The 17,758-nt window shown below is 35.8% G+C and overlaps 2 protein-coding genes across 9 annotated transcripts in view; one reads left to right on the top strand and one right to left on the bottom strand.

The window, feature by feature from the left end:
• Nucleotides 1-12,149, top strand: part of LOC135695106 (ephrin type-A receptor 3) — a 29,152-nt gene extending 17,003 nt beyond the window's left edge. For 2 of the 8 annotated variants that reach the window (XM_089109665.1, XM_089109666.1), the window contains exon 18: nt 1,358-6,995. In XM_089109665.1, the coding sequence (XP_088965791.1) occupies nt 1,358-1,444 (87 nt within the window). In that variant the 3' untranslated portion in view covers nt 1,445-6,995. Of the gene's footprint in view, nt 1-1,357; nt 6,996-10,864; nt 11,486-11,779 lie in introns of those variants that run through there. The other 6 variants (XR_016143932.1, XR_016143931.1, XR_016143930.1 and 3 more) reach the window with 6 other exon arrangements.
• Nucleotides 2,595-4,610, bottom strand: LOC135695112 (putative skeletal organic matrix protein 5). The gene is made up of 3 exons (XM_089109667.1): nt 4,413-4,610; nt 3,900-3,962; nt 2,595-3,165 (listed from the first exon to the last, which is right to left on the bottom strand). The coding sequence occupies exons 1-3, from the start codon at nt 4,608-4,610 to the stop codon at nt 2,809-2,811; spliced, it is 618 nt and encodes a 205-aa protein (XP_088965793.1). The 3' UTR covers nt 2,595-2,808.
• Nucleotides 12,150-17,758: the final 5,609 nt, after the last annotated feature.

Genomic DNA, 17,758 nt, shown 5'->3' with positions numbered 1-17,758 from the left:
GTGTTTTAACGACATACTGACAGACAATCCTTTCTTCACAACAACAATAAACACACCAAAAGCGACTTCGTTTAAACATTTGAAAGATAGCGCTCTCTTATTATTTTGGTGAAGCGGTATGTAGTTTATTCTCAGGCTGTTACGTTAGTTTCATCGAAAATCCAAATCTGCACTTGAATTGAATTGAAAAATATGGTGCTTTGGTTTTTTATGTTAACAATGAGCATTTATCAGAAATATTTGAGTATTTCAATGTACGATACTTGCCGATATGATTTTGCTATTAAAAGAGGGCCGTTAACAGCAACAAAAAAGAGGCTACGGCTACGGACAGAGAGCCTTTTCATCGTAAGCTGATGATATTCATCTGCGGCCCGCAGGCCGTCGAAGCCAAAGCCTACAGTCGTAATTGAAAGACTGAATTTGTAGACATGACTTCGGAACTGAAGATATATTCCAATAAAGGTTGTTTTAGTAGAAATTTGAAAGAATGTCTCTGAATTTTATTTAGAACTAAGAAACGTGCTGCAACTTTACAATATTTTTAGGATTAGTATCAAATTCAAAATTATAAGTCTGACAAGTCTGACAATGGGCCTTATTGCTCTAGAGATCAAATAACCTCCGACCGTGGCCATAGCCCTCCCCTCCCTGATTTTTTTTACTTTTCTCTTTATGACTATGAGAAAGAGAGCGTTACAATAGAAAATGGCAAGGTGTTTTCGACTTGCGGCCAAGAAAATCAAGATGTAACGATGAGGTAGAGCATAGAAAAAGACAGTGCAATATTGAAAACAACCATTGAAGAGGGTGTGGTTGGAAGTAAAAAACAGCGGCAGCCACGCCCTGATACCACGATTTTCTCTAATAGCAGTTTAAAATCTCTCCCAGCCGCCCCTGATATGTCTGTGTTTTGGAACTTGCTTACACTGAACGTTGCTACATCATCGATGCATATGCCAAATGCATCTATTTTCATTTCAAAACGACAACTTCTGAACTGCAAGGCGTCTCTTCATGCTTTCATCTCATCCTTCTTTAGAAAATGGTTGGTTAGGGTTTTGATTTGTTTTAATTGAGACCAGGGATATAGTGCAATCGAAAAAAAACAGGGGAAGTCTTTGCGCCAAATTTTGCAAAAATGATAGTAAATTCAGAAATTTGCTTGTTTTAAGCATTTGCAAGAGTGACTCAACTCCCTTGAGACCTATGAAAGTTAGATTCAATGGATAACTTAAAAAGTAAACTTGACAACTGCACTGCGGAAGATAAATTTAATATTTGGTGCCTTAATATTTTATTGATTAAGCTCTGTGAAGACATGTCGTTCATTCAATCCGTTCGTTTTACTTTCTAGCATATCTACTTGAATCTCGACAAATTCAACGACGCCCTGTATGTTAGATTCGATGCGGAGGAGGCCGATGAAAACAACAGAATTTAGTACATGCATACATTTTGTTCGTTATTAAATGTCTCTTCAGCTTTGTTCACGAGTTTCTTCATTGTATTTTTGATTTTACTCCTTGATTTTACGCAACCATACGACACATAATGTTATTTTAGTGTGTTTAATACATTGCTATAATGTACGCTTTTAGTGTAACAAAACTGTTCTAAGTTGCTACTCCTTGCCTATCCGGTATCGATCCACTTTATGACAGATCCGGCACGTTATCGGCATCGAGCACTTTATGACAGGGTTTTTTTGGCGCGAACGAGAGTTCGACATGGAATGTCCTGTAGGCCCATTTCCAAATCCTTGGTCAGAGAACAATCAACTAAGCATTTCACACCGTAGGGAATTCTTGACAATAGAAACAAATCCCAGATGTCTTTCGTTCAAACTCATTGATTACAACAACAACAACAACTGCAACGCCAGTTTCCCGCCATCTTTCTAGCAAACACAGGACCGTTTGAAAGCTGGCCTAGTTTTAGGAAGAACTTGATAAGGTATTTTCATTGCTTTTTAACACTGAATACCAAAAGCATGGACGATTTCGTAAATTTCATTACACCAATTGCAAATCATTTATTACTACACTGAGAAAAACATGTTTCTTCGACTTGGAACGCAAGGTACGTGGTTGGTATTTTATTGTTGACAAAATGACTCGTTTCACTTAAAGGGCAAGCATGGATCGCGAACAATCATATTTTTTATGATCATGTCTTTATCAGTGCTAAGCTGTGAATGTATTATTTCGGCGAAGCAACATATGGAATTTCTTCAAGAAATCGTAGTTAATGGCCAAGGGGGATATGGTCTTCCTTTCCTGTGGTACTTGCCTTGTTTATTGCTTGGTATAGTCTCGATTGTAATGTAAGGATACGAGGCATATCATATACCAAAAATACATGTCAGGTGACAAAGGCCAGGCAGTGCTTAGTATGTAACCATTGAAGGAAATATAACTTATTGTTTTTACTAAATTTCAATATTCAGATTAATAGCAGACTGTTATTTCCTGTGAAAGCTTTAATTGTTCTCGACCTGACGTTGGTTATACATATCTACAAAGCAAAAAAATATGATTTTTTGTTTATGTCTTATCCCGAGTATCAACCAATTGAGTATTAGAGGTAAACGATAATTATAAATATCCTGTTATTAACAAATACAACTATATGATGGTGCAATGTGGTCGTGACTAACTAAGGTTGCCAATATCAATGTCTGTTATTTCATTGTATTAGTATGTATCCAATAGCTGGCAAATATTTGAAGCCATTATCAAATAGCAGAGTTTGACATTTACTGAGCCAAAGCCAATGAAAGAATAGGCTGTTTGTCAATCATATTCATTATTTGCAATGTAACCAGTTCTTTTCATAAAACACCATCGCCAGAATCCCTTGTCTGTTACATTCATACTGAAGCGATGCCTCGGCACCAATAAGACTCTTCCAGGTTTCTCTGCTCACGCTTGTTGGTATGTATCTGTTACCAGCAAATATTTCTTTTACTGAGGAGCGAGCAATCGGAATTCGATTCCAATTGGTAGTACCACTGCGCCTCATACCGATATACAGTGCCTCAAATGGGATTGATGAGAACGCTGGATTCTTTTCTTCTACGTCATTATCAACTAATTTCAGGCCATTTTCAGTACTGTATACTGCGTCGTTGGTCCAGTAATCTGAACGTGCAGCGAATGTAATCTGTAATAGAATTATATGAAAAATCTGAATATAGCTTTGAAAAAAAGCAAACATTTTACAACATATTAGCTAAACGCTTTTTCTTCTGACATTCCTCAAAGCATAAAAATTCAGAATAAGGGTCTGAAAGAACACAATGAAAAATATATACCCAGTTGTGGATCAAAATAGGTTAATCAGAAAAAGGCAAGCACAAGACCGGTATAGTTGACCTATCAGTGCCGCGTGCCTAAAGAAAAACCACCAATGGAGTCCAAGAGAGAAAACGAACTCCTTCTGTCTACACAATGGCGGCTTTTTCGTTTGTATGTAGATCGATCCCAAAACTGCTAAATCTTGATGGAAGGAAGACCAGGCACATGGCACTAAAGCTTTCCGGCACACAAAAAACACAAATGTTTGGGTGACTGTGAAATCTGTTGGACTGAATGGCCATCTATGAAATAAAAGGCCTATCTTTAGCAGCACATAATTTAAAGCACACTTTTTGTCACACTAAGTTGTATTATTGAGCAATTTGTTTCATAATGGTTGACAATTTTTCTGAGAAATTAACACTACTGTTCGAATTTCTGTTGGGCAGAAAAGCAAAAAATTTTCATGAAATTAGTTATTATATAGGGCTCCTACTATAAAATAACAAAGAACTTGAATCTGTCTTTTTGTACAGAAGGCAATAGCTTTGGCTAATAAATATACAGGACCCTTAAAGATCCATGTTATGATTTTGTTACCTTTTTCAGATTAGGCTGCTCCCATCCAACAGGTTTTTTTAAAAGAACCTGGTGCTTCAAAATCTGAAAAAACACAGAAAGATAATTTTCAAGCTGTGGCACTGGCATTTTTATGAAGTTTCATCTTTCAAATTTTGGCATTTTTACACTAATATATTAATTTTTTCTGAGGGTTAAATGTTACCCTAATTCAAAACAACATCTGAAAGAGGCTAAGCACATCATGAAAAGATTTAAAGTAGCAGGATGGGTATCTTTGTTTGATTTTTATTCCTGGGGCTTAGATTTTGATTCAGCAGCCCGGGCCAATGCCCCTTCCAATGGTTCTCATTGCCAATAGTTTGCCAATTTTGAAGTTTTGAAGGCCACTGGGGTTGGAGGGGCAATTGCTCCCATTGTTAGAATGTCAAAAATGGTTAAATTGAATCATGCCTGCTTTACTTACGTATCAAATTGCTTTTCTAAAGACCGGATTAATTGAATAAATAACTGTTAGTCTAACACTCGACTTACATTCATGCCGTCCATTATCATGGCCAATGTCCATCCCCCAGCACCACAGCCTTTAATTTCATTCATTCGACAGTAATGCTCACTATCCTGTAATTTGTAAACTCCGCTCAAATTCCTTGTTTCTTCAGAGTAGAGGTCCTTACATGACTTGAGCAGTGCCATGAAAATACAAATATAGTAGTTTGCAGCGTTTTTCATTCAGTAACAAGTGCATCATCCATATAAAGTTAGAAGATTAAGACAAATATCTTTTTAAAACCAATCAAAGGCTAAATTACACACTATTTGGTGTATTGAACAGGACGGTTCTAAGTTGCCACTCGGAGTTTCATGCGGCCTCATTCCATCAGTTATCAGTGCAGAGAAAATCAAATCATTAAGAATTGCCAAGAAATAAGATCAGATCGTATTCAGTGAAAAATAAGAACAGGGAGTGAAGCTCTCTTGTCTTTCATCCATCGGGGTAATGTTTATAAAACTGATTTAGTTGAAAATGATATTGCTTCTCCGCCATCTTTCTTTACATTGCCTACACTTACAGAAAGTGTTGAAGCATTAGTACAAGAAGAGGTAGGGGTCGATGTGGACTCAGAGAAGGCTGCGACAGCCGTTGATTCATATTTTTTGGGAAGGATACTACAAGGAATAGAAAAAAAGGAGAGAAAAGGAAGGGAACAGGAAGGGAAGCGAAGGAATAATAATAATAATAATAATAAATAATTTGTTTAAAGTTGGCGTACTAAATGAACGGTTGATAGCTATAAAGAAGCTAATTAAGGCCAACTATCTATAAAGAGTTAGTATGAAATAAAAATATATGATACAATATTAAAAAGGTTTAAGGTATAATGTTCTAAATAAAACCTAACCCAGCAATAAATTTTTTACACAATCTACAGTCGCATTCTATAGGGTGTGCTCTTAATTCTTTTTTAAATGTTGCCAATGATTGGGACTCTCTTATACTGTGAGGTAGTGTTTGCCACAGTTTTTGACCTAAATATCTCACAGTTTCTATACCATAAGAAGTTGTCCTGGCTTTTGGAATGCAAAGATTATTTTTAGTTCGCAAATCATAATGTACATTTCTTGTTTCAAAAATCTCACTCATGAAACTAGGGTTCAGGTTATGTTTGGTTTTGTATATTTCTATCATCAAGTACTGTAGATTGCGTTGGTGAATTGATACTGCATTATCCAAAGTCAGCAATGCTTCGTAGTCAGCATGACTGTCTTTATAAACAATTCTGAGTGCTCTTTCGTGGATTTTATTTACTTTAGCATTCAGACATCTGTCATGGAACATCCAAATTAGGGGGCAGTAACTAAACTGAGCTTTTATGAAGCTATTCATTAGGAGACGCAGTTTATCAGAACCCATAAATGGCGAAACTCTAGCAAGAGCATGCAGTTTTTGGCTGGCTCTTTTGCATAAATTTGAGACGTGACTTTTGAAATTAAGATTTTTATCTATTATCACCCCTAGCAGTTTTTCTTCAGAGCTTTCTTCAACAATGGCCTCACCGATTTTGATCTTAAGGTCATCTTGATTTGTTCCAAAAGTAAGAAGATGACATTTCCCTGCATTCAATTTCATAAAGTTTTCTGGAAACCATTTTGATAAAATAAGAGCATCAGTTTCTAGCCGTTCTAAAACTTTATCTAATTGACAGTCAGCTGCAAAAATCGTAGTATGATCAGCAAAGTTACATACTGCAGTATCAGTTACCATTAAGAATAAATCATTAATATATAAATTAAAGAGAAGAGGCCCAAGGACTGATCCTTGTGGTACACCTGCAAAGGTTTCTTGCCAAGTGCTGAATGAACCATTTAATTTTACCCTTTGTCTTCTACCGGACAGGTAATTATAAATCAATAATTGAGCATCTTTACAAAAACCATAGGCATTTAATTTCGCAATTAATAGCTCATGGTCTATGCAATCAAACGCTTTTGAGAGATCCATTAGCAAGGCACCAACCACCCCTTTTTTATCTAGGGAATTCTTGCAGATATCCATTAATCTCAACAGCGCATGCTGTGTGTTGAAACCTTTCCGAAAACCACATAAGTAGGGAACTAGGAACGTATCCGCGAAGTCGACCATCTGAGCATATAGAAGCCGTTCAAAGACCTTTGATAATGCGGATAGAACGGTGATAGGTCGATAGTTTCGTTTTTCTGTAGTTTTGTCACTTTTGAATAGTGGAGTTATGTCTCCTAATTTAAGATCTCCAGGAAACGTTTTCTGGAGCAATGAATTATTGAAAATTGTCGTCAGTAATGGTGCAAAAATGTCTTCGTTTTCTTTCAGTATCCGCGGAGGAATACTTTCAATTGTAGACGCTTTTTTTGTATTTAGTCTCAATAATTCATCATTGACTGCCTGCATTGTAATTGGTTTGAATTCGAAGAATGTGCCATGATTTACCTTATCCTTAATCTTGCGGATGCTGGGATGATGTTTATATTTTTCAACAGCAATTTCAACAGGATCCAGCAAATGGTCTGTCGAATTGAGAATGCATTCACCAGGGGCAATGTCAATTGTCTTTGTGATATTTGTAAAAAATTCATTAAGGATCTCAGCTATTTCACTGTCATTCGTAATAAACTTTTCATTTTCGATAAGCGTAATACTTGAAGAGGTTTGTACCTTGTCAGTAAAAAGTGGTTTTACAGTTTTCCAGAACTTTTTATTGTCAGTGACAGAATTTATATCAAGGTTACCATAATATGATGTTTTTGCTTTTCGCAGAATTTTCACACACCTATTTCTTTGCTTTTTAAAAGCGTTCCAGTTTTCAGAAGTATTATGCCTGTTTAATCTGTTACGTAACTGTGAACGGAGCATAATTGCCTTTCTTAAAGTTTTCGTCATGAAGGGTGCATCATTTGCGCGTAAATATTTCTGTTTTAGAGGTACATGGTTATTCAGAACTTCTTCGACTACAGAATTAAAATTTTCATATTCAGAGTATGCTTCGCTGCTCTTAGCTAGATTGCTTCTAAGGTCACTGCGAAACTTTATAGGATCAAATTTACTGTAGTCTCGGTATGTCACAATCCTTGGACCTCTTTTTACAAAACCACTCTTTAACACTGTTAGTATCATTAGATGAAAATCAGACAATCCCACTTCTATTGTCGTAGTGTTTTGAAAACCAGAGGTTTTATTCGTTAGAAACATATCAATGGAAGAGGGATTGTCAGCAGATTTATAACAAGTGGGACTTTTTATTAGATTTTTTAATCCATAGATATCCATGAAATTGCTAATTTCATAATTTTTCTCTTCCGAATTTAAATCTCCAATAATGACGAAGTTTTCGTATCGAGGTGTAAGTTGGTCAAGCACTTTGCCCATCTCTGCGAAGAAAAATTTTTCACATTGAGAAGGGGGGCGGTAGGTACTGATCAATGCCCATTTTTTCTTGCCCACATTAATTTCAGTTAATACACATTCAATTGAATTGGCGATGTTCACCAGTTTAATTTCATTTGCTGGAACTTTTTCTCTGATATAAACCAGAATCCCACCACCGTTTGTATTTCTATCATAACGGAAGGGTTTTTTGAAACCATCAATTAAAAACTGATTAGTAGGAAAGGATTCGTCTAATTTGGTTTCAGAAACTGCGAGGATGTCAACATTTTTTGCAATCAGGGTTTTGAGATCCTCTATTTTGTTTCGGATTGAGTTTATATTTAGATGTGCCACAATTAGGCCTCTCTTGTTTTTGTTCCTAATAGTTGATAGATTGGCAAGGGGGTTAATATCTTCGGTATCAGAACTAGCAATTTCATTGGTATTTTGATTTTCTAAATTAGGACAAATGTACTTAGCTGTATGAGTCCCATCATCACGTCACTGAGCTTTGAGATATTTAATAAGGTTATTGGCAAGAAGGACTGTGCCCATTCTATTGAGGTGCAAAGCACTTCCATTTAGGTGCTTAGTTGTATCGATGTTTTGATGCTCGATGAGATCTAAACTATTTTCTCCGCACAGGGTTTTCAATTTTTCGTTTACAGTTTTTGCTTTTGTATTTAACGTTGAATCGTCACCTCGAGATATAATAGCTGATACAACAACTTCATTTGCTCCGTTTCTTAAATCAGCTGCCAGATCACAGATTTCAGATGCAATTTCATCAGCTGGCTTGTTTGTTCCCAGCGAGTTGGTCCCAACATGAAGAACGACAATGTCTGGGTTTTTTTTCATTGGTGGTTTTGAGTAATCTGCCATGTCTTCAACATTTGCTCCGCTGAAAGATTTGACATAGACATTCTGCCCATTTCGCAGAGATCCTTTCAATTTTCTCCCATCCAAGTGCTTAAGTATGGAGTCGCCAATAATAAGGATATTCTTCTTGTTCCTTTTGTTCTCCGCTCTCCTTTGGATTTTCTTTGTTGTCCTTCTCTCTTTTGCTGTTTGCACTTCGCTGGCTTCCGTACTGCGAGTTTGAGTATGGTTTTTGGATGTTTCCAAATCGCTTGACTCATCATCGCTTGACAGAAGGGCAAAGCGATTTTGCCACGCTAAGGGATTTCTGCTTGCAGATTTTGCAACGTCCTTTGATACTTGGGAATATGCAACTTTTGGTGTTTTAACTTTGTACCTGGGCCTTTGGGATATCTTGTCATGCCCATAAATATCTTTGGCTTGTTTTCTTTCAGTTTCTGCCTTCTTTGTCAGGCTCCTTGTTATTATTGGACTCACATGTGCTTCACTTTTTCCTGCCAATTTCTGTATTCCGCTGGGAGAAGGTCTCATTTCGTTGTCAAGACAGCTTTTGCTTCCATCAATTGTTTTGACTTCAAATCTAGGCCCTTCCAACAGACCTTCAATAATTTTCTGTTTGTCAAACAGCTGCTGCTCCAAAGAGATAATGCGGTCTTGAAGACATTTTAGCAACGCTTCCCTATCACTTTCAGAAGGGTCTATACTTGGTCTATTAGCAGTTTGGGCCTTTAATAGTAGAATTTCTCCATGTGAGAATCTTTTGAATTCCTCGAGTTCTGCTTGGATCCTCTTAAAGTCGCCGACGTTTACATAACCCTTCGACTTTGGCCATTCAGAATCTCTTTCGGAGGTTGGGTTAAAATCTTCATTCTCAGTGTCTATATTTTCCTGGTCTTTGATACGATAGGAAACTTTGTTGTGGGACATGGTAGTGTATAAGTTCCCCTCGTTTACCGCTTGATCCAAGATGGCGACTGTCTTTGTTTTGTCCCAACCATGTTTCGACAAGCAGAAGCTAGCGATTGAATCCATATGTCTTCCTTTGCTTGTACTCCTTAGAATTTCTGTAGCGAAAGGAAGGGAAAGGGAGAGAAAAGGAAGGGAAACGAAGAGGGAATAGGAAGGGAGGGGAACGGTAGAAGGAAGGATCAATTTTTAATTATTTTTTGCTTCTAAGAGCCGTTCCTAATATAATGGATATGAAAAGCTTCCTAGACACAAAAATATTGCGTGTATTTCCGCGCACAAAAATTATGTATAAAGTCGTAGCGTATCAAAATAAACTATAGTCATGAAAATGATCCGCAGTAAACTGGATATTATAGTGGTATCGCAATGTAATAAACAACTGGCGACTTGGGGTGCTGTGACTTAAGAGGGCATGTCCACTGTCAAGACGATTGTCCGTTATTGTGAGATAAAAACTAATGAATTTTTGACTGTAAGCATTTATATTAGAAGATTGACATATTGGCTGTAATAGTTACCTGACATTTGCTTGTTTACTCCATGAAAAGAGGAAGATGAGAATATGAATAGCTGTTTGCTTATTGCAAGGGCGGATCCAGAGAAAATTTGAAGGAGGGGCAGTTGGTAATGGGGGCGCTGAAAATTTTTCAAAAATTGGTGACGAGAGTACGCTGTATATAACAATTTAATATCCATTTTCAAATGAACAAATAACTTTCCTTGGTAATCCTTGAAGCAAATTAACCCATCGGTCTCAGAAACTTTTTCACCTGATTTTCATTCTTTAAAAGGGGCACACAACTTCCAAAAAGGGGCGCCAGACCTGCTTCAACTCGTCGAGGGAGGGGCAACTGCTCCTAGTTGCCCCCCCCCTTAAATATTCTATTCAAAGCCTATTCTCCAATTAACTGCTCTTTAGAGCTCAAGATAATTATAAATCCAGTCAAAAGTAATTCTAGTAACAGTTTATCACTATTATAGGCTCCTTATGATTCAACCTTTAACATGCAGCTGAGTGCGCGGGCTGATTATATATCGTCTTCTATAAACTTCTGCATGGCATCCCGAGTGCCCGCGGGAAATTTTCTAAAGATACCGTCACGAGCAGCTCTGGCTACAGCCGAATGAAGCCCTGTTTGCCAGGGTGAAATATTAGCCATAACTGATTTATGTGTGTTTGTTGCTGTTTATTCTCGTCGCATTGCGTTGTTACTTATTTGCTACTTTATTACAGGTTACTTTGAGAAAAAAAGAGAGAGACAACCAAGAACAAACCTCATAAAGAAAGAGCTTCCAGGATTTCTCATCGATTGTTTTGCAGCTATGATGCTGCAAGCTGACATTGTATACTTCACAGTTTTCTTTGCTATGATCCGATTTTTCTTTAAAGTTAAGAATACTGCATTTTTCCAGCCGAAGGCAGCGATGAAAACATTGCTGCACATTTACAACAGTGGCAATTTTTTGATGGACTTGGGAACAGGCAATTCTCTTGTTCTGAAATTGCTCTTTTACAAATCATTTCTCAGACGCGACCCCATGGATAATTTAAATTGCAATTACCAACACGTTTTCATCCATTTTGAACTATTTTGAACACAAAGCAATGTAATTATGTCTTCAATTAAGATCATAAGAAATGGCTATGGAAAGAAAACACACTCAACTTTCTACCATCTCCCTCTGTTTGTTTAACCAAATATTAGCATAATATCATCTTAATCAATAAAGCTGAAGCTCTACCCAGCAGGTCGCTTACCTCGTATGAAAATGCATGGAAGAAGCTAGGGCATACACAGCATTAGCTTGCGATCATGACGGAGCAATGGTCAAGACGCTGCTTACCCATAAGGAAGTGAGTTGAATTTGCATTTTTTTCTTTGTACTTGACCTAGATTTCTGGTGTAGGGTTAAGTGGTGCTTCCTTGGGCAAGCATTGACCTAAGCGCCCTTCTATTAGGAATTTTTTTTTCGTGTTTAAATACTTGGTAATTAGATTTAGGTTAGTGGATAAGATGACAAAAAAGCTTTCTAGCTTTGTACAATTTCATTCATTAAAATGAGATCTTGGAAAAAAATTGGTTGTCGATTTTTGATTAGAACGAAAACTATGATAATTTCAGAAACACTGTAAATTTCTTTTCTTAAGAACAGAAAACAAGAGGAAAGAACGAGACTGGAAAATGCAGAAATGTGGTTTTGGAGGAGAATGGAGAAGATCAGTTGTACAAAAAGAGTGACAAATAAGGAAGAATTGCGAAGAACTGAAGAGAAAAGAACCTTGATCTCCACCATATATAACCGGCAGACGAAGTGGATCGGTCACAATGTGAGACACCAGGGAATTTTTAGGGATGTCATCGAAGGGAGATTAAACGGCAAAAGGAGCGGAGGAAAATAAGACTGACACTGTTCGATCATTGGCAAAGGAAGGATAACTGCAGAACAGAAAAGTATGGAGATGACGTTAAACCTGCTTTATGGCAGACAGCGAAATAGAAAAGAGCAGGAATGTTTTTGTAAGTTAATCGCTTTTTTACTCATTTTTGCTTCTTTGCTACATTTTATAATATGACGCCCAAGAGTCCTACTGTTCAGGTCTTCCAAAATGCATAGTCGATTTGCAACAGATTTAACTCTTCTAGCACATCATGACCTACTATTCCATGCCGTATAGGATTTGATAAAATTAACAAAGTATTAGAAAATTAGATTATAAAAACATACCTTTTCATACGGGACATCGAATCCTTCGTCATGTAAATGATTAATGATAATTTATAATGCGTGAGCTCCCCAAAAACATACATATAGAAAGCATTTTGAAGGTGGGGGAAGGGGGGGATTCACATGTAGGCAAAAAGAGCCCTGCTGTGAGAAACTTTTCTCTGTTTCTGAAATGTGAAGTGACACAGGCTTTCTGGTTTCTACGTCCATGGTCAAAACATTCTAGCTTGATGACAGACGGACACAAAGACCTTTAGTTGAGTTTTGGTTAGACTAAAGCATCGACACAGGTGTGAGAAGCCAGCGCAGGCAACGCTGAGTAATGTAACAATTGTGAACCTTTAAACAGTGACAATTTATCCCAACTGCGTCATCTTATGATGGTTTTGAATACAATCTTTTTTGAAGAATAAACGTTGTCATTTGAAACACGTATCGTACCAAACAGCAGGCTCATCCTAAATCCATTGGCCGATGCCCTACAGCGTCTGTCCTCTCCAAACATTGAAAATGCGAAGAAAACTATAGATATTTGTATAAAGTGAAATTAAAACAAGTGCTGTCAACGAATTAGATGTCATAAAGCGAATTATAGTTTGGCAATAAAAGTGCTGTATTCTGCCGTTTCTGCTTTTGCACCTGTTCTTGAAATTGTGGAACTAAATATTGACTGATTACATTGTTTTCCAATCTTTGATGGAAATGGTGGCCTCACAGAAACAAAACTATTTTCAGAAGTTTTGACTAAATGATCAGAAATAGTTCGGTAAGAAACTTCTAATCAGTTACGTATGTTGTAAATATGCTGAGATTTTGGATGCTGAGTTACGTATGTTGTAAATATGCTGGAAAGGCATTGACACAGGTAAAAGTGGCTTACAGCCACTCGACCACAAGCGGTTAGCCAATCAGATTGCGCACAGAGAAAAACATGTAAACAGTTTCGGAAATTCTACAGCAGCACACAATGGTTTCATTTGAGCATTTGTTCAATTTCCTTCTTTTCGCGCATGCTCTGATCAATTTGGCCCTAAATTATTTTTTAGATTCGCTGTACTTGTGCATGTCAAATCCCTTTAAAAACTTTTTGAAATATTCTTTAGCTTTTCATCTGAAACTTTTCAGAGTATCAAACGTCTGAAAGATTCTTCGTACACAAAATTAGAAATGCCTCTAACACAAAACTCTAGGTTGGAAAATATGTAAACCCAACTGAACGTTTTTAAGCGACTCAAGTCATTTATTGGTTTCGCTGAAAAAGAGGTTTTGGTTCAAAGTTTCGTGTATTCGAATTTCAACCATTGTCCTTTAGTTTGGTATTTTTCGTCTTCAAAATCACTTCAGAAAATTGAAAGGATACAGGAACCCGCGCTAAGATTTTTGTACAATGATCTGAAAAGTTCCTATTATGATCTTCTTATTAGGTCAAAAAAGTGTAAAATGCAAGTTGCTTGTCAGAGAACCCTCTGTATCGAAATTTTCGAGACAATTAGAAATTTGAATCCACCTTTTATGCATAGCATTTTTAGTTCAAGAACATTAAAACATCCTTCTCGGAATCCTAATAATTTAAATCATTTTCGACCAAACCAAGTAACTTTCGGTTCCAAGAGCCTTAAAGCCATAGGACCTCAGATCTGGAACTGTCTGCCAAATGAACTAAAATCAGGTGACAATCCTAACAGCTTCAAACGTATAATAAAACGATGGGATGGTCCTAGCTGCAAATGCAATGTTTTTAAATATAATGATATCAATATCCTGTAAATTTTGTCCATTCATATCCAAGTTGCTTCAAATATTTAGCTTATGTATCAACGTATTTATTTCCTTAGTTATTACCTCTTCATTTGTTATACAATAGATTCGATTTAGATTAGTTGTATGTGTATATATTCATATATGTATAGCTGGAAGCAATATCCAATTAAAAAAACGTTACAAACAAACAAAAACAAAGCTGCGGATAGAAATAGGCCAGTTAAGGTTTACCAGCCTGCGGATAGTAAAGGTTTTTCAATCAGTGCCGCTTCCTATCACGTTTTGCCAAAAGCTAAAAAACAATAATATTTTAGTGCTGTTTTTACTCTCTTTCTCAAATGTTCAAAATCTATTTTTATTTCTAGATTATTGCACATTTTTTTGGTTCCAGAAAGAAAACTGAAATTAATGTTTTGCTGTCACTGCGCTTGTGGTACACTGCTAGAGGATATATGATGAGCCATTCTTGAGGCATCTAAGGCAGTTTTTCCAACCTCTTATTTATTTCCATGTTCACTGGTGGTACGTACTTACAAATAATACTTACAAATAAACCTAATTTTCCAAATAGGTGCACAGTGCACTTATTCGAGATAAACAGCACGTAGCAAGCTTTTCTACTGCGGTTAAAACCCGGTGATCCGTATAAATTTTCTTTCCTTCATTTCGTAGCATTTAGGGGAAGTTCTTTACACGATAGAACATAGTGTACTCATTCTTCGTACACAAAATTAGAAATGCCTCTAACGCAAACCAGATTGTGCCAAGAGCTATAATGGTGAAACGTTGTAGAAATTATCCAGTGTACCAACATCAGAACTACCTGCTGGTTCAGTGATTTAATAGTTAAGAGAATACTAAAGGAAACACAACAGTTTTATCCAATAATTCTTCATTGTACTCCGTATACCTCGGTACTGATTATCTATCTTTTTTATCGCCGTTTCTGTCGCTTCTTACCTTACAATCGGACGTTTTATATACTTTTAATCTACACAAACTAAACATGTCTACCAATCAGCATTTAGAAAAACAGGATACAAATTTTACGTCAAAGATTTTTTGTAAATGTAACTTTAAAATGCAAACACGCGTTTGTTAATGTCGTTAAGTTGTTTGTTAGACCAATAAATAGCTTGATTCAGCCCATGATTAGCGTGAGTCAGCCCAACACGCCGTTAACCAAATTTATTACGGATACCTACACAAACATTAATTACGCAAGCAACTCTATGAATTAACAAGAAGAAAAAACAAATCCCTACACGAAAAGCATGTGCTGCAGTGCTATATTAAACGCACTGGCATGAATGGAAAATCCCTACAAACGTTTCGGATTCATTTCGTCGTCCAAATCTATTAGTTTAATCTACATAATGATGAACAAATTGCTATTGCAGAGCCAGAAGGAGTTCGTTTTAACCCTCTGACTCAATTTGGCACATTTTCTATTCGTAAGTGGCGCTGATTCGGCAACATTTGTTAAACCTAATCATTCAGCGCCATTTTGTCCCAGATGAACTGCAGTAAATTAAAACATTCATGTACTTCTTTTCCAAAACTTTGGTAAAAAGGAAACAAATAGACTCGATAAGACAAAAAACCATTTTTGGCAAAAGAATCTTGGATCGAAAATTCAACTGAAACATGCCAGACGACATCAGGACACGTATTGATCGATATTTCATGCCTTTACGGCATCTTTGGAAAAGCAAAAATATCTGCAAAAAATATTCGAATTATGATTTTCGGTTAAAAGAAAGATAGAGTGTTTCAAATAACATGAAAAAACATACTGATCTATGTTGAATATTGCTTATGACAACCTGGGAAAAATTTTTAGAACAAAACCTCCAACGTTTGGACAAAAAAGCAAGCACATAGGTATGATAAGATGGCTGCAATTTGACTGACAATTTATCCGTTAAATATGAGCTAAAACTTTTTATACAATCACTACAAAATGTATACTTTTCCAGGTTTAATGTCTCTTTTCACTCACTTGAGCTAACCTTTGTCAAAAAAAAATCCAATTTGTGAAGAAAAAAGCAAAGCCTAAAACCTTCGTAAAATGACACAATTTGTGTTGGGATGTTTTTTCCTAAAGGTGAAATAGAGTAACAAAATGCTTCGAAGTTCCAAAACCTTTTTCACATTCTGGTCCCAATTTTTTTTCGAAGAGAATATTCCATTTTTGGAAACAAGCAAGACTTTAGCCTTGGAAAAATTACAAATTATTTGCTGAAATTTGTTTCTGTCGAAAGTGAGCTTAATCGTTAAAAATAAAATCTAAAACACTTACTGATCTTTGTTTTTACCACTTATAACATTCGGGCGTCGATATATCTTCTGAAGAAAATCTTACAAAAAAAATTTGAAAAAGCAAAGCCTATAGCCTTGGTAAAAGAACACATTATTTGTTGAAATTTGTTTCTGTCGACAGTGAGCTTAAATGTTAAAAAAAGAACCCAAAACACATACTAATCTTTGTTTTCCACCAACTACTATGATCGGGGATCAATATATCTTCAAAAGAAAATATTAAAAAAATTGAAAAATCACAGCCTTGGAAAAATATAGCCTTGGAAAAATTACACATTATTTGCTGAAATTTGTTTACGTTAAAAGTGATTTAAAGCGTTAAAAATAGGGTCCAAAACACATACTAATCTCTGTTTTTTACCAATTATGATGATCAAGGGTCAATATATCTTCAAAAGAAAATCTTAAAAAAATTTGAAAAAGTACAGCCTATAGCCTTGGAAAAAATACACATTATTTGCTACTAAAATTTGTTTCGGTTAAAATTGATTTAAATCCTTAAAAATAGGGTCCAAAACACATACTAATCTTTGTTTTTTACCAATTATGATGATCGAGGGTCAATATATCTTCAAAGGGAAATCTCGAAAAAAATTGAAAAAGTAAAGCCTATAGCCTTGGAAAAATTACACAATATTTGCTGAAATTTGTTTCCGTTAAAAGTGATTTAAAGCGTTAAAAATAGGGTCCAAAACACATACTAATCTCTGTTTTTTACCAATTATGATGATCAAGGGTCAATATATCTTCAAAAGAAAATCTTAAAAAAATTTGAAAAAGTACAGCCTATAGCCTTGGAAAAATTACACATTATTTGCTGAAATTTGTTTGTGTTAAAAGTGATTTATATCGTTAAAAATAGGGTCCAAAACACATACTAATCTTTGTTTTTTACCAACTATGATGATCGAGGGTCAATATATCTTCAAAAGAAAATCTCTAAAAAAATTGAAAAAGTAAAGCCTATAGCCTTGGAAAAATTACACATTATTTGCTGAAATTTGTTTGTGTTAAAAGTGATTTATATCGTTAAAAATAGGGTCCAAAACACATACTAATCTTTGTTTTTTACCACTTATGATGATCGAGGGTCAATATATCTTCAAAAGAAAATCTCTAAAAAAATTGAAAAAGTGAAGCCTATAGCCTTGGAAAAATTACACATTATTTGCTGAAATTTGTTTCCGTTAAAAGTGATTTAAATCATTAAAAATAGGGTCCAAAACACATACTAATCTTTGTTTTTTACCAATTATGATGATCGAGGGTCAATATATCTTCAAAAGAAAATCTCTAAAAAAATTGAAAAAGTAAAGCC

Source organism: Rhopilema esculentum, chromosome 8 (assembly GCF_057945365.1).
Source record: "Rhopilema esculentum isolate cy_ngs chromosome 8, ASM5794536v1, whole genome shotgun sequence".
Lineage (NCBI taxonomy): Eukaryota > Metazoa > Cnidaria > Scyphozoa > Rhizostomeae > Rhizostomatidae > Rhopilema > Rhopilema esculentum.
This window is presented reverse-complemented; position numbering and strand designations above follow the sequence as displayed.

Bases quoted from the DNA above. Each gene is read 5' to 3' on its own strand.
- LOC135695112 (XM_089109667.1), bottom strand. From the start codon at position 4,610: ATGAAAAACGCTGCAAACTACTATATTTGTATTTTCATGGCACTGCTC. The intron at 3,963-4,412 runs GTAAGTCGAGTG...GTGTTTTTTCAG, and splicing joins TGATAATGGACGGCATGAAT to ATTTTGAAGCACCAGGTTCT. The intron at 3,166-3,899 runs GTAACAAAATCA...ATTCTATTACAG, and splicing joins AGCAGCCTAATCTGAAAAAG to ATTACATTCGCTGCACGTTC.